The sequence below is a fragment of the Aquarana catesbeiana genome, linkage group LG05, assembly GCF_042186555.1.
Source record: "Aquarana catesbeiana isolate 2022-GZ linkage group LG05, ASM4218655v1, whole genome shotgun sequence".
Lineage (NCBI taxonomy): Eukaryota > Metazoa > Chordata > Amphibia > Anura > Ranidae > Aquarana > Aquarana catesbeiana.
In genome coordinates, this window is record NC_133328.1 from 477194512 (window position 1) to 477209302 (window position 14791).

At 43.1% G+C, this 14791-nt stretch overlaps 1 protein-coding gene across 1 annotated transcript in view; it reads left to right on the forward strand.

Moving 5' to 3' along the window:
* The window catches only part of TTC39C (tetratricopeptide repeat domain 39C), a 145712-nt gene that overhangs the window by 116313 nt on the left and 14608 nt on the right, over positions 1 to 14791 (forward strand). The window contains exons 10-13 of the mRNA XM_073631483.1: positions 4703 to 4826; positions 5942 to 6039; positions 7762 to 7866; positions 14685 to 14723. Of these exons, the coding sequence (XP_073487584.1) occupies positions 4703 to 4826; positions 5942 to 6039; positions 7762 to 7866; positions 14685 to 14723 (366 nt within the window). The remainder of the gene's footprint in view (positions 1 to 4702; positions 4827 to 5941; positions 6040 to 7761; positions 7867 to 14684; positions 14724 to 14791) is intronic.

A 14791-nucleotide genomic window follows, 5' to 3' on the forward strand; every position in this document is an offset into this window, starting at 1 on the left:
TGGGGTTAGTTTTCCCTAAATATTGGCCACATGAAGTAATGTAGTATTGATCTATGTATGCCAATCCTCAATGGTGGGGGCTTAGGGGAAAGCCATTTCAAAGCTATGATTTTTCCTGCTGTAAATAAAAAAAGTCTAGAAATAGGCACTATAAACTCTGGCAGAAATGCTCCTGGTACAAGTATGAGTTATTTTTCATTAAAATTCAAATTTCCCATGGTACTCTGTTAAGCAGTATTTTGTTTTCTTGTCTTGTGTATTGTGAAGGTCACCACAGACTTCAGAATAGGTAGGGATTGGCAGGTCTTCTATTTATGATTTGTGGATTTTCTCTAAGGTTAGACTATTGTAGAATGTTAACAAAAGTATTTGACAGCTGAAGGCTAGATTTAAAAGAACGTGTCAGCATATTTAAAGTACACTCCAGCCACCCAAGAGTTAACTGTGAGGGATTGCAGACAGGAAACACTGGCATTTTCCCCCCTTAAATTGTTACTAAACCCAGGACCCTGCATTCACTATATCTGGTCTCCTACAGTACACAGAACATTGAAATGCAATTATTTTAGTAAATATAAACTGCTAAATACCTCTTCTCATCAGCAGTATATAACGGTCTTGTGACTTCTATCACTACCTGGTTAAAGCTTGTAGGAAGAGTTTTCATACTGCACTGGCTATCCTATCAGGATGCAGGACCCCTAGCCCTCTGTCTGGACAGTGCTGATTGGCCCTATTCTGATCACATGCACCCCCCAAAAAAAACTCCCTAGCATTACACACCAAACTCAGCATGTGCAGCCTAACTCCAGTAATTCTGTCTAATCCGGACATGTTTTGGGGGCAAGGCAAGAAGGGGGGGGGGGGATCTGTGCATACAGGACCAAACAGCCTTTTTACACAATGCAGAGGATTAACCCCTTAGGTTCTACAGTGAGTATTACAAGCATGCTTTACTGCAAATACAGACTGATTTCACTGTTGTGGGTTTAGTAACACTTTAAAGCTTCTCTCCTAAAGTGGGTACAGATTTCTTAAGCTAATCATTTTTTGTAAATCCATTGTAAAGTTTCTTATCAGGAGGTGCTGCCAGTAACAGCACTTCCTGTTGCTGGCTGACATTTGCTATGCCACTACCTCATAATTGGAATCAATGTCATTACCTGTCCTGTGCATTCCTTAAGTTTACTGTTGGGTTGCCTATCAGGTCTATAAGATAGACAGCCCAAGAGATAACTGAAGGAGCTCATATGGCAGGCTGAAATCACTGCTGCTAATTATGAAACAGTGGCTTAATGTTATCAGTGCTGTTACTGGCAGGGTGGCTCTTTTGGGTTGGAGATCACATTGGACTGACTCGCTCAGTTGAGGGTCTGTGACTGGGTGATGGTTGGGGCAGGTAGGGAGAGTTTCCGGTGATTCCAGCCCAATTGAACAGAAGAGTGGCAGTGAGCCCTTTTTGGAGGGCTTGGGCTGCTACCTCTGGGTACGGCCTTAAAGGTCGTTACTGCATCTATTTGTAAGGGTAGGTGTGGTGCTACACACTGCCCTTGAAAGAGGAAACTATAACCAATTTGATTACGGTGTCATGGACACAGCAGTTTGGGATATATCCCCACTCAACATTAGCACACAGCAACAGCTCTGAAGAAGGGGGAGTCTCTGTTCCCCCGAAACGCGTTGGCTGGACCATTTGTTTCTTTCAATAAAGCGACTATAAGTTCACCTTCAAACTGCTTCTCATTGGATATCTGGTGCTTCTTTCACCTACTGTTACTGGCAGGGTGTCCAGGTAAGAAACAGATTTGCATCAATGATTTTCTTACAAATACTGTATACAGTGAGGCATGATATAAAACATACTGAGAGATAGATTTTGGGTTTACATTCACTTTAAAATGTAACCCCTTAACACATAACATGAAACTAATCTTCAATATTAACCCCTCGGTTCTAGCTCTAACCTTACCTTCTGACCCTAAGCTTGCATTCACACTTAGCATTTCGTAAATGCACACAAAATCGTGCAATTTTGCATGGGTTTGTGAAATGCACATCACCATTTATTAATAGCAGCGCAAGGATGGGAAATAAGACTCACGACAGCCATCTTTATCATGCCAGCGATAGCCAGGCTGTCATGAGGCAACAATGAACAAATGAGATGGTATTATTACCTTGGGAATACCTCTGAAAAACATCTAATAAGACCACTGGGATACACACCTTTTCAACTGTTATACCCCTTTGGTGCCATCTCCCATGGGCCGGTAGGCACATATCTATATCCGGAGCTCGATAGCATACGTATATACTATCTACATCACTTTTTGTTTTATTACAATTTTGCAAGTGTGAGCTGCACAGACACATTGAAGTCACATTTAATATTTGCTTGCTTGCTTGTATGTTTTTTGAAGAAGCGGAAGTCTGCAAAACACATTCCTAGAACAAGTATGCACATGAAAAATATATGTAACCATGTGACTGCAAAGTTTGTATGCTATTATACACCCATCCAGGGTGCTTTTTTACCTAGCTTATTTTTATCTACGTATTAAATAAAATTTACCTTTTGGCATTTCATGTTCTTTGAGGCATATGTAAAGTCCCACACTACTATGCAGTACCCTTTCTCTTTTCCATAAAAATCTTGTCTTTATTAGTTACTCCACAATACACAAAACCTTAGTAAAACAAGTTGACGTGTTTCAACCTAGTTGGCTTTAGTCATAAAGTCGTTTTTGTTATGACTAAGGCTGACTAGGCTGAAACGCATCAACTTGCTGTACTAAGGTTTTATGCATTGTGAAGTAACTAATAGACAAGATTTTTATGAGCATAATATGGAGCACACCAAACATGCGATTGTGGATCGTGCACTCCATTGCTTAGAGGGATTTCTTTCATCTCTTGAGTTGTAGCACCGGACTGAATAGTATACATACCTTATGTAAGTATACTATATAGGGATGCACCGATACCATTTTTTTAACACCGAGTTACGAGTACCAATACTTTTTTGCAGGTACTCGCCGATACCAATTACCGATACCTATCGCCTAGGAAAAGGGGTGGTTTGGGAGGTGGCGGGGGCTTGTTGTTATTTGGGAGTTGGGTGACGGCAGGGTGGGGTGGGGTAAGTGAGGGTAAGGTAGATGAGGATGGGATGAAATAGGGATTGTGGGGTGGGAGAGTTTAGATGGGAAAAGGCTGTGATCGCCGGGGGGGGGGGGGGTAGAGGATGGGGATAGGAGGGTTATTGGGAGACATGGGGGCAGGGGTGACAGCTGGTAGACGGAAGGAGGAGGCAACAAGCAGAAGAGACTGCAGGCATGGTACAGGAGACAGCCAGAGAGAGACTGCAGGCATGGTACAGGAGACAGCCAGAGGCTGCAGGCGTGGTACAGGAGACAGTCAAGAACTGCAGGCGTGGTACAGGAGACAGCCAGGGACTGCAGGCGTGGTACAGGAGACAGCCAGAGACTGCAGGCATGGTACAGGGGACAGCCAGAGACTGCAGGCATGGTACAGGGGACAGCCAGAGACTGCAGGCATGGTACAGGAGACAGCCAGAGACTGCAGGCATGGTACAGGAGACAGCCAGAGACTGCAGGCATGGTACAGGAGACAGTCAGGGACTGAAGGAATGGTGCAGGAGACAGTCAGGCACTGAAGGCATGGTATAGGTAGAGAGCCCTGCTACTCAGTACAACAGGATACCGCCCATACAGTGTCTTCATACAGAGCCCCCCTGTTCTCTGCCTCAGCATCCAGCCAGGGAGAGCCTGGATCCAGTGCTCTGTGTGGCCGGAAATCAGAGCTGGAGGAGGGAGGTGTGCAGCAAGGAGACAAGGCTTGTGGGCTGTTAGAATGGGCTGGCTTGCACCTAGCGATGCCACTGGGAGGAGGAGGTGGGGAAGGCACTGTCCGGAGGGGAGGAGGAGGTCCGCTCCCAAGCGATGTCACTTCTGGTATTGGTTTCCGGTATCGGAGCATTTTCGCGAGTACCGATACTCGCAAATATGGCTAATATCAGCGCCGATACCAGTATCGGTGCATCCCTAATACTATACTATAGCAGTGATGGCGAACCCTGGCACCCCAGATGTTTTGGAACTACATTTCCCATGATGTTCATGCACTCTGCAGTGTAGGTGAGCATCATAGGAAATGTAGTTCCAAAACATCTGGGGTGCCAAGGTTCGCCATCACTGTACTATACTATAGTATAGTGTACTATAGTGCTGGGGCTGTCAAAAAAAATAGTTCAATGGCAATATCTTGTCACTGAAAACTACATTTTCTAGGAAACACAACCATAAGGCCTTATGCACATCCAACGTAAGTTGCAGGTATATTTCCACACCTCGGGAGAGACAGCTTTGGCATACAGCCTCCCATGGTAATAAATGGCTGTAAGCTAACTGCACTTGTGTAAATGCACTTATGGGCGAAACTCCCTGAATGCAGCTTGTGTGTGTCCAGGAACTTGTGCCTGTGTCCATGTTTATGCAAGAGTGGCAAATACCAAGGTACAGCTAGTGTACAGCCATTAATTACTATTGGTGGTCGTACACTGCAGCTGTGTTTCCTGGGCATTCAATTTATGTTGGATGCCCAAAAGTGTCTGTGCGCATGATGGGTACATTGAATACTAGTATGTCCTTAATTAAATGTTTTTTTTTTTTATTAATAACAGGGTGACAGATTTAGAAAACAAGCTCCCACCAAGCAGCTGTGTATCTTGGCTGCCATTGAGGTGCTGTACCTTTGGAAAGCTCTGCCCAACTGTTCTCTGTCTAATCTCCAGCACATGAGCCAAGGTATTGCTTTTATTGTATTCTAGGATCTGTTTGCAATTGAATAACCATAAAAAGAAAAAAAAAAACATTAGGGCCCAAAAGCAGCTAGTACTATACTCCAATACACAGTACCACAAATTGATATACAAGAGTGCTAGCATGTGTGTCCATAGGCTGCACACCGTAGAGTGGGAGGGCGGAGTCTGGACACGTGGGTTAACTTGCATGGTGTCACTGGTGGAAAGTTTGGAGAGAAGCCTGGTAGCTGTGTGCTGAGTTAGGTTTGAAGCTCTGAGTGCTGAGTAGAAGAGCTGCAGAACAGCCTGAAATTCCAGAGCAAGCAGACCTGTGGCTAGTTCCACAGTAAAAAGCCAACGTGAGGACCATTTCAGGAACTCGATAAAAGAAAATCAAAAATGTGGTTGTTTTGGCTAGATTAGTGCCTCAGGCTTAACCGCGTCAAAAAAATCTCAAGGGTCTCAGTATAATAGGGGTTCAACAGATTGATCGAGCAGTAGAAGTTGTTGAAGAAACAAAGTCCAGTAGAATCAAAGTTGGCAACTTTGTATGTGTATGTAAGCCGGCATGCAGTGAGCTGATTGCCCTGTGTGGAGTATATTGAGCGCAGTTTGACCACTCTTTATTGGGGGTCATTCTATTCTGGTAAGCCCCCGCCTGCTGCACTAGGGTGGTGTGTAGTGTTGCTGTGCTGAGATCTGTAGGCTTTTGGGATCCACACCTGTTTTCTGCTGCATTCTTTGAAGATCACATCTTTCCCTTGGCTCTACATTGGGACTTGCATGCTTATTTTATTTGATGTCTGTTTTTTTTTAATATTATTTAATATACTATTTGAACAATTTAATTAGGTTGACAGTGGATCACATGTTTCCACACACATGTATCTATTTATATTTGTTTAGTATTTATAAATGTATGAATGTTCATTTCTTAGCACTGCAGTCTTGTATATCAATTGAATAACCCTATTCGGAGGTCATCCCTACCCTATAAATAATCATATAGCATGTATTTGCTATTTTGTTACTTATGCTAAATTGATCTCTGCAGACAGTTATGATCCCTCCAATAACGCCCTCCTTTGTTTGTATGCCTATATTCTGTATGAACAATAGCTTGCCATGAGGTGCTGGATCCCTCTGCTGTTGGATTAAGGAATTTGCTCCTTGGTGCCATCCATAAATGTCTGGGAAATGCTGAAGATGCCATTCAGGTGAGACCTCAAACAAGATAATTGGTAGTAGACAATGAAAACATTTTATTATATTGTGTTTTTTTTCATCCAGAATAAAACCTCTCCCATGATTCTGACACTTCTACATAATATACAGTTTATATAGTAGCTGTTAAGCTCTTATTTACAGTGGAGCCATAATGCTGGCCATCCACCAACAATCAATAGCCAATTTGAACCTTCCAAATGATTATTCACTCAGAGGCATGGGTTGGCCAACTTCAACTGTATTTTCTGCCATGACCGATCCATCCTTGTTGAATAAAATGGTACTATCCAGCAATATGGTAACATTCTGAAATTATAGCAAAACATTACTCTGCATAGCAATCACATTCTTTGGACCTGATGTTTGGCATTACTTAAAGTGGTTGCAAATCTCAGACATGAAATATGAGCTAAACATATCCCCGTATAGTGTGTGCTTGCCTCAATACAGAGCATGAAGCGCCCTCTCTGTCCCCTGCCTTGTTCCTCTGCTGAGTGCCGAGTTTTCCTAACACCAGGAGAAAAATGGTGACGGGTGGGCACAACCTGTGATTGACAGCCTCAACTCTGTATCTGTATGCTGTGTGAGGGGGGTGTGTCCCTTTCCTCTAATCAGCTCTCAGCGCTGTCCTCACTGATGTAACTTCAGCTCTCCACCCCCTGATTTTCAGAGCTGAAAGATTGTGTGTAAATTTTGCACTTTGAATGGATTTAGGGGAAAGACTGGTGTAATTACACAGGTAAAACTTATATAGGAGGATTTGTTAAATCTCTGTATCACCTGAGGCCAGTTCCTTCACTGGGTATAGGTAAGGGTTTGCAATCACTTTACTTATTCTCTAAATCACACATGCAGTATTTAGCATTTTGTGTATATATAAAGTAACTGGTTTATCTCATCTTTTAGAGTTAAAACCCTAGGTCTAGTTTAAAAAAAATGCACAAGGGATATGACTTACCATCAGTGTGATGTGTCCCTTGTGCTGCTGTGCCCGCAATCTTCTGGTGTGGCAAGGGTTAACCGAACTAAAGGAGTTGTGACAGTAACTCATCAAGAGTACTCGACTTTGCCCGCCCTTTCCACCCAACTCCTCCATTCATAGAAGCCGCACTATAGCTCCTATGTCTAAAATGTGACATATGAATGGAGGGAATGAGCATGTTTCATTCATAGAAGTTTTTTTTTTTTGTTTGTTTTTTTTAAAGTAAAATTAGACTTTTTTAATGAATAAAGGCAAAACTTTTTTGTTCGTTTTGGACAGTGGAGAGAGATTAGAACACATCAGTTTTTATTGCTGTCCTGTTTACCGTTATCTTCACAAGTGCAAGTAAAAGAAAATCACACATTTTGGGTTGTCCCCAGAAAAGAAATAGAGGGGATATCTTCCAATGGGAACACTAGTTCTGGTGACCTGGGGGCCCCAAAGGATTCCCCTAATTTGGAGGGATTTCCTCTCACTTCCTGTTAGGCTATGGGACAAGAAGTGAAGGGAAATCTCTACAATGGGACACAGATGGCAAAAAAATAAATGACAGGGTTATAACCCTTCCTTGCTCCATCCAAAATGACAAAAAGTTTTGCCTGTAGTTCTTTGTTTTCCTTTATAGTATTGGTAAAGTTAAATGAAGTTTAATAACTGACAAGCTTTTGTCTGTGCTTTTCAAGCATCGTTTTAGTTTTACATGTGTGCAATAAAAAAAATTCTCATTCAGTTCTTCCAGCGTGCTGTGAAAGATGAACTGGGGCGACAGCAGAACCTCTACATACAGCCGTATGCCTGCTATGAACTGGGCTGCATTTTGTTGGAGAATCCAGAGGTACACATAACTTTTTTTTGTTATAACTTTTTTTTGTTATTACTTTTGCTTATTGGTGAACTCCAGGCAAAAAAAAACTAAATGTGTTTATGGTTATAAAAAAAAAAAGAGAGATGGTTTTAAATGAAGCTAGTGTGTGTAGCTTAGTTGTACTTTGTATCAGCATCTGCACAGCTGATGGATCTCTGACCTGAATTAACAGAAATTTGAAGGTATTTGGTGGTTTGCCTGGAATTCATCTTTGAGGCTGGGTTCACAATTGTACGTCAAATGCTCCAACATTGGGAGCTCATGTCGCATGACGTGTGAAAATTAATGTTTCCCTATGAGAGCCGTCCTAACTGGTCCGACACAAGTCGGTCTGACTTTGAAAATGCTCCCTGCACTACTTTGGTCCGACTTTGATCCTATTTCAGCCCATTGAATATCACTAAAGTCGGATTGCAGTTTTAACTGATCCAACTTTGGCATACGACTTGTGCTCTGATGATCTTGAAGGGGAACCCCATGCCCAGATCCCGGCACTGCACCCTATGTAAATGAGTATCGGGTACATTGTACCCTTACCTATTCACTTAAAAAAAAAAGTGTCAAAAATAAAACAGTAAACTGGTTTTTAAAGGCAGCTCCAGCGTCTCTTCCAATTTCTTCTCCCCTCTCCAGCTCTCCAGCTCTTCTGCCTCATCCGCTGATGTCTTCTGCCTCTGCCGGTTCTTCTCCCCTCTCCAGTTCTTCTCCGCTGATGTCTTGTAGTCCTCTCTGGTTCTTCTCCCTCTGTCCGCTGTCTTCTGCCTCTGCCGGGTCTTGTCCGCTGTCTTCTCGCTCTTTTGCTGGGTCTTCTCAGCTGTCTTTTCCCTCTGTTTTTCTTCCAATGTTGACTCAACGCTCTCTCCCGCACTAATGCTGGGTGCGCGGTGTGCCACTACTTATATTTCAACTACTTATATTGGCATGGGGCAACGTCATTCAGAGGCCCCACCCCTTATGACATCACCACCGGGGCGTGATGGCCGGTGACGAAATAAGGGAGCAGAAGACAGAGGGAGAAGAACCAGAGAGGGCTAGAACAGGTCAGCGGAGAAGAACCGTCAGAAGATGTCAGCGGAGGAGGCAGAAGAGCCAGGGAGGGGAGAAGAGATCGGAAGTGACGTCAGAACTGCCTTAATAAATTACTTTACTGCGTTTTAATTTTTTACACTTTTATTTTAGGTGAATGGGTAGGGGTACAATGTACCCGATACTCATTCACATAGGGTGGGGGGATCTGTGAGCCTCCTTGTTAAAGGGGGCTTCTAGATTCCAATAAGCCCCTCGCCCGCAGACCCCGACAACCAATGGCCAGGGTTATCGGGAAGAGGCCCCCTTCTCCATCAACATAGGTACAAGGGTCCGGTATGGATTTTGGGGAGACCCCACAGTGTTTTTTTGGCATGGGGGTTCCCCTTAAAACCCATGCCAGACCAAAGGGCCTGGTATGGTCTTGGAGGGGGAACCTATGCTGTGTTGTTTTTTTTTTTTTTTTTTTTTCTTTATTTGCCATGGAGTTCATCCTAAAGATTCATACCAGATACAAAGGGCCTGCATTGTCTGGATCCCCGTTAAAGTCGGACGGATGTCGGACTTCAAGTCACAGGGCTAAGTCACATCCACAGTCGTACGACAGTCGTGTCGTACCAGTGTGAACCCAGCCTAAGTCCTTTTTTTTTTTTTTTTTTTTTTTTTTTACCTTCCATACACTATTGAAATGTGTGAAATGTGTAATTACCTAAAATGAACACTGACACATAGTAATTGGATTTAAATTGTCTTGTTAAAAACAGGTAGCCTTAACATTGTCCCTCTGAGGAAGTACAGCTAAATTGAATATTAAGGGACCCCAGGAAGTGGTATTCAGGTACATTGGGTTATTCTGCTGCCTTTAAGAGGCTGATAAAAGAACTGCCTAATATAACCCCTCCCACTCCCATCATGCCTCAGTTTTTTGCTAGTTTCCTGGAAGAACAGATGTCCTCCGAGAGAAGCGAAAACTTTTGTATTCTTTTTATCAGGTTTTTTCTTTATTTCCCCATAATCAAGACATTTTCTCCCTTCTCCTTGATCTGCTTCACCACACCCTCCTGAGGAGATTTCTCTTCATTGTCTGGATGTGGTATGTGCAGTTCGAGTCTGTCTCTCATTTACACCTCCCATAGATGGTATGGCTCTCTGCTTGTCATTCCCCTAGGACCCCTTCCACTGTCACCAGGTGGATTCGCCAGCTCATCGTTCAATCATATAGACACCTTTCCCTGTGAAAGCGCTCTACACCTGATCAGCTAGTGTTTGTTGGGCTTTTCTGCATCAGATACACTATATTACCAAAAGTATTGCAACACCTGCCTTTACACCCACATGCACTTTAATGGCATTCCAGTCTTAGTCTGTAGGGTTCAATGTTGAGTTGACCCACCCTTTGCAGCTATAACAGAGCTGAGGTTGAGGTCAGGACTCTGTGCAGGCCAGTAAGGTTCCTCCACCCCAAACTCGCTCAGCCATGTCTTTATGGACCTTGCTTTGTGCACTTCTAAAAAAGGAAGAAATCAAAACTACAATTTAAAATAAATTCAATCAAAAAGTAGTCTTTCAAACTTCAGCAGGACTAAAGATTTTACATAGAAGTGTGATAGTCTATAAATCCAGCTACAGCCAGAATTCAAACACAGTCTTTTGCATATAGCAGTTCATAAGTGATTCAACAGCTGTTTAAAACGTTCGACCATCGATACATCTAGTGCTTAAGCTCCCTCTAGGAATTGCACTTACCAGAAACAAGATCAATCAAAGCCTCATAGTGTATGTAAGGTGGCTACGATCGCTGCCAAACGAACATCCGTCCAATCCACAGTGAACGATCAGCAGATATGAAGACCAACACTCACGTCCTCTGATTCACCAGGATCCGGTCAGCTGAGAGCTATCCATAATACATTTAAGAGAAATGTCTGATTGAATTTTCAGGAAGTCAGCTCTGTGACCGGATCCTGGTGAATCAGAGGACGTGAGTGTTGGTCTTCATATCTGCTGATCGTTCACTGTGGATTGGACGGATGTTCGTTTGGCAGCGATCGTAGCCACCTTACATACACTATGAGGCTTTGATTGATCTTGTTTCTGGTAAGTGCAATTCCTAGAGGGAGCTTAAGCACTAGATGTATCGATGGTCGAACGTTTTAAACAGCTGTTGAATCACTTATGAACTGCTATATGCAAAAGACTGTGTTTGAATTCTGGCTGTAGCTGGATTTATAGACTATCAAGCTTCTATGTAAAATCTTTAGCCCTGCTGAAGTTTGAAAGACTACTTTTTGATTGAATTTATTTTAAATTGTAGTTTTGATTTCTTCCTTTTTTAGAAGTGCACAAAGCAAGGTCCATAAAGACATGGCTGAGCGAGTTTGGGGTGGAGGAACCTTACTGGCCTGCACAGAGTCCTGACCTTAACCTCAGCTCTGTTATACCTGCAAAGGGTGGGTCAACTCAACATTGAACCCTACAGACTAAGACTGGAATGCCATTAAAGTGCATGTGGGTGTAAAGGCAGGTGTTGCAATACTTTTGGTAATATAGTGTATCTGATGCAGAAAAGCTTCTATGTAAAATCTTTAGCGCTGCTGAAGTTTGAAAGCCTACTTTTTGATTTGAATTTATTTTACACTGTAGTTTTGATTGCTTCCTTTTTTAGAAATGTTTTTTACACTATAGCAGCTGCTTTTCTATTTCATAAGTTTATTTTCCTAAGCGCCGGATAAGTGATCTTTTTTGAGAACTTCTGTGTTGATGCTTTGTGCACTGGTCCAAATCATTTGGTGGAGGGGGGATTCTGGTGTAGGGCCATTTTTCAGGGGTTTGACTTGGCCCCTTAGTTCCAGTGAAGGGAACTCTTAAGGCGTCAGCATGCCAAGTCATTTTGGACAATTTCATGCTCCCAACTTTGTGGGAACAGTTTGGGGATGGCCCCTTCCTGTTCATACATGAGCACAAGCAAGGTCCATAAAGACATGGATGAGCGAGTTTGGGGTGGAGAAACTTGACTGGCCTGCACAGAGTCCTGACCTCAACCCGATAGAACACCTTTGGGATGAATTAGAGCGGAGACCACGAGCCAGGCCTTCTCATCCACATCAGTGCCTGACCTCACAAATGCGCTTCTGGAAGAATGGTCAAACATTCCCATAAACACACTCCTAAACCTTGTGGACAGCCTTCTCAGAAGAGTTGAACCCTATGGACAGGGATGCCATTAAAGTTAATGTGCGTGTAAAGACAGGTGTCCCAATACGTTTGGCAATATAGTGTATTTGTTTCTCACATTTGCAAGGCTGCCACCTGGTCTTATGTTCTCACATTCCTTAAGTTTTTTTGGTTGGATATTCAGGCCTCAGCTGATTGGAGCTTCAGTTGTAAGTTTCTTTAGGCAGCTCTTTTGAGAAAGAGAAAAACTCACCCAAGCTCTACCGCTATATATTATAGTTAGTGTGTAGAGTAGTCGGTGCTCTGGCTAAATAAGCTCACAAAAAATCCATAAAAAGTACAGGCTGGCAACTCGACAGATTCTCCATAGAAAATATTTATTTAAGCAATACAGCAATAGCATCATCCAAAAATACTAACTCGTTTCGGCCTTAGGCCTTCATCAGAAGAATTTTTTGAGCCACCTCTGTTCACCCCTTGGTTTTTGTGGGCCTGTTAGCCTTTGTTTGCTGTGTTGCCCACCCCTCAGTTGAACTTCTTTTGGAAGCCCCAATGTACCTGAATACTTCTTCCGGTATCCATTAAAGTGGTTGTAAAGGCTAAAGGTTTTTTATTACCTTAACGTATTCTCTGCATTACGGTAAAAAAAATTTCCATAGTCGGCTTTCCACCTGCCCCCTTCCCCAATGCTTACATGGATCCTATCTTGATCCGGCACTGTGCCCAAGACCAGCAGCACTGCTCTCCCTCTCTGCTCACAGGACTCCTGCTGCTGTCAATTAAATCCTATGAGGAGGGAGCAGAGGGTGGGGCTGAGCTTCACTGTGTGTGTCTATAGTTGCACACAGCCCGGCTGAGCCTGCACGAGTGCCCCCATTCTAAGCGGCTTGCTCTGGGGCACTCAGAAGGGAGGAGCACTGGCGGGACCCCAGAAAAGGAGGCTCAAGGCCACTCTGTGCAAAACCATTGCACAGAGCAGGTAAGTATGACGCCTTTATTATTTTAAGAAAAATAAAATGAACCTGTACAACTGCTTTAATGTATGATTAAGAAAATAGGATTTTTGAATTCCTGTTAAATCCTTTTTTTTGATGTACATTAAAGGGACACCGGTCCTCCCCCCCCCCCCCCCCCCCCTGTTCTTATGATTCGTTTCTGCTTTGTTACTAAACTGATTCATGATGGGAGTGGAAGGGTTTATACTAGACTGTCCTTACAGCTTTTGTTTGCCAATGTCCTGAAGGCAGTAGCATAACCCGATGTACCTGAATTCATCCTGTTTCCTTAGTGTACTGCAAAACAAAGGATTTTTATGGTAAATCAAAAATCCAGTTTTTTACATCCGGGTAGAGAGATGTGAAACGTACCTATATTTTGTTAGCTGGTTTGCAGGAACTAAGCTATACTAATCATGGAGCAAAACGTATGGGTTAGTAAAACTTAAAAATAACCTTATTCTTTTAGGCCAGGGGTCTCAAACTGGTGGCCCTCCAGCTGTTGTGAAACTACAAGTCCCATCATGCCTCTGTCTGTGGGAGTCAAGTTTGTAACTGTCAGCCTTGCAATGCCTCATGGGACTTGTAGTTTGGCAACAGCTGGAGGGCCGCCAGTTTGAGACCCCTGTTTTAGGCCAAGGTAGGTATGCCCTGTGGACTTCACTGCATCTGAGCACGACAAACTAAAAATGCGAATTAATTCATTTTTCAAAATTCAAAGCAAACCCACCCATCCATCCGTGTCTCCATGCTTTATTTTGCTAAGAAATCACTTTGAAATATACCCCCCTAGCAATTCTGGTCTTTGCCATCTTGAGTAAGAGCTGATGAATCATGTAGCATTTACTTCCTGGAATTCATCTGCCCTTGCCTCAAGCATGCAGGCAGGAGGGTGTGCTTAGCTGAGAAAACCCCTCTTCCCCTCTTGAAGACTCCTGGGATGTATGACATCATTTTTCTAGGCATGGAAACCAGGAAGTAACTGAAGAAATGTAAATGTTTAACACAAGTAAATTCGATCTACTTTCCTATCTATTTATGAATTCTAGCAGCATAAGGATTAAAAAAAGTCACTGTTGATTGAGAGGGAAGTTCCACTTTAAAGAAGAATTTCATTTACTAAAGGAAGTTCTGCTGATTGTCCTCCGTCCCCCTAATCTGTGTGGAAGTTTGGTCCCCCGCCTCACGGCCTGCAAACTTCTGGGACATGTCTCAGGTCCCAGGAGGCTGCCCGATCGTTCAGAAAGTGCAGTGCAGCTTGGGCATTCCATTCGTAGTGGGGTGCTTGCAGTGATGACGCAGGGAGTCACAGCTGGCTTCCCACAGTTAATATTGCCAGTCTTTGGGTCTCCGACACTGCCAAGAACCGGCCCAGGTGAAGAACGAGCTGGATCCTTGGGCTGGTAAGTCTTCTTTTTTTTTTTTTTTTTTTTTTTTATTACAGTATTTGTAGCTGCTGACTTTTTTTTTTTTAGTAACTGAAGTTCCTCTATGTCTAGTACGCTCATGGTCCTCAGATAGTTAAGACATATGATGAATCGTAATTTGTGTCATTTATGTGAGGGTGATTTTAATGTGTTTTTTTTCCCCCAGACTGTTGCAAAAGGGAAAACTCTGCTTTTTCAAGCCAAGGTAATATCCATGGTCTTCCAGCCTTGTACAGGACTTGGACAGTTGTAAGATTGTACAGTGCACAAACT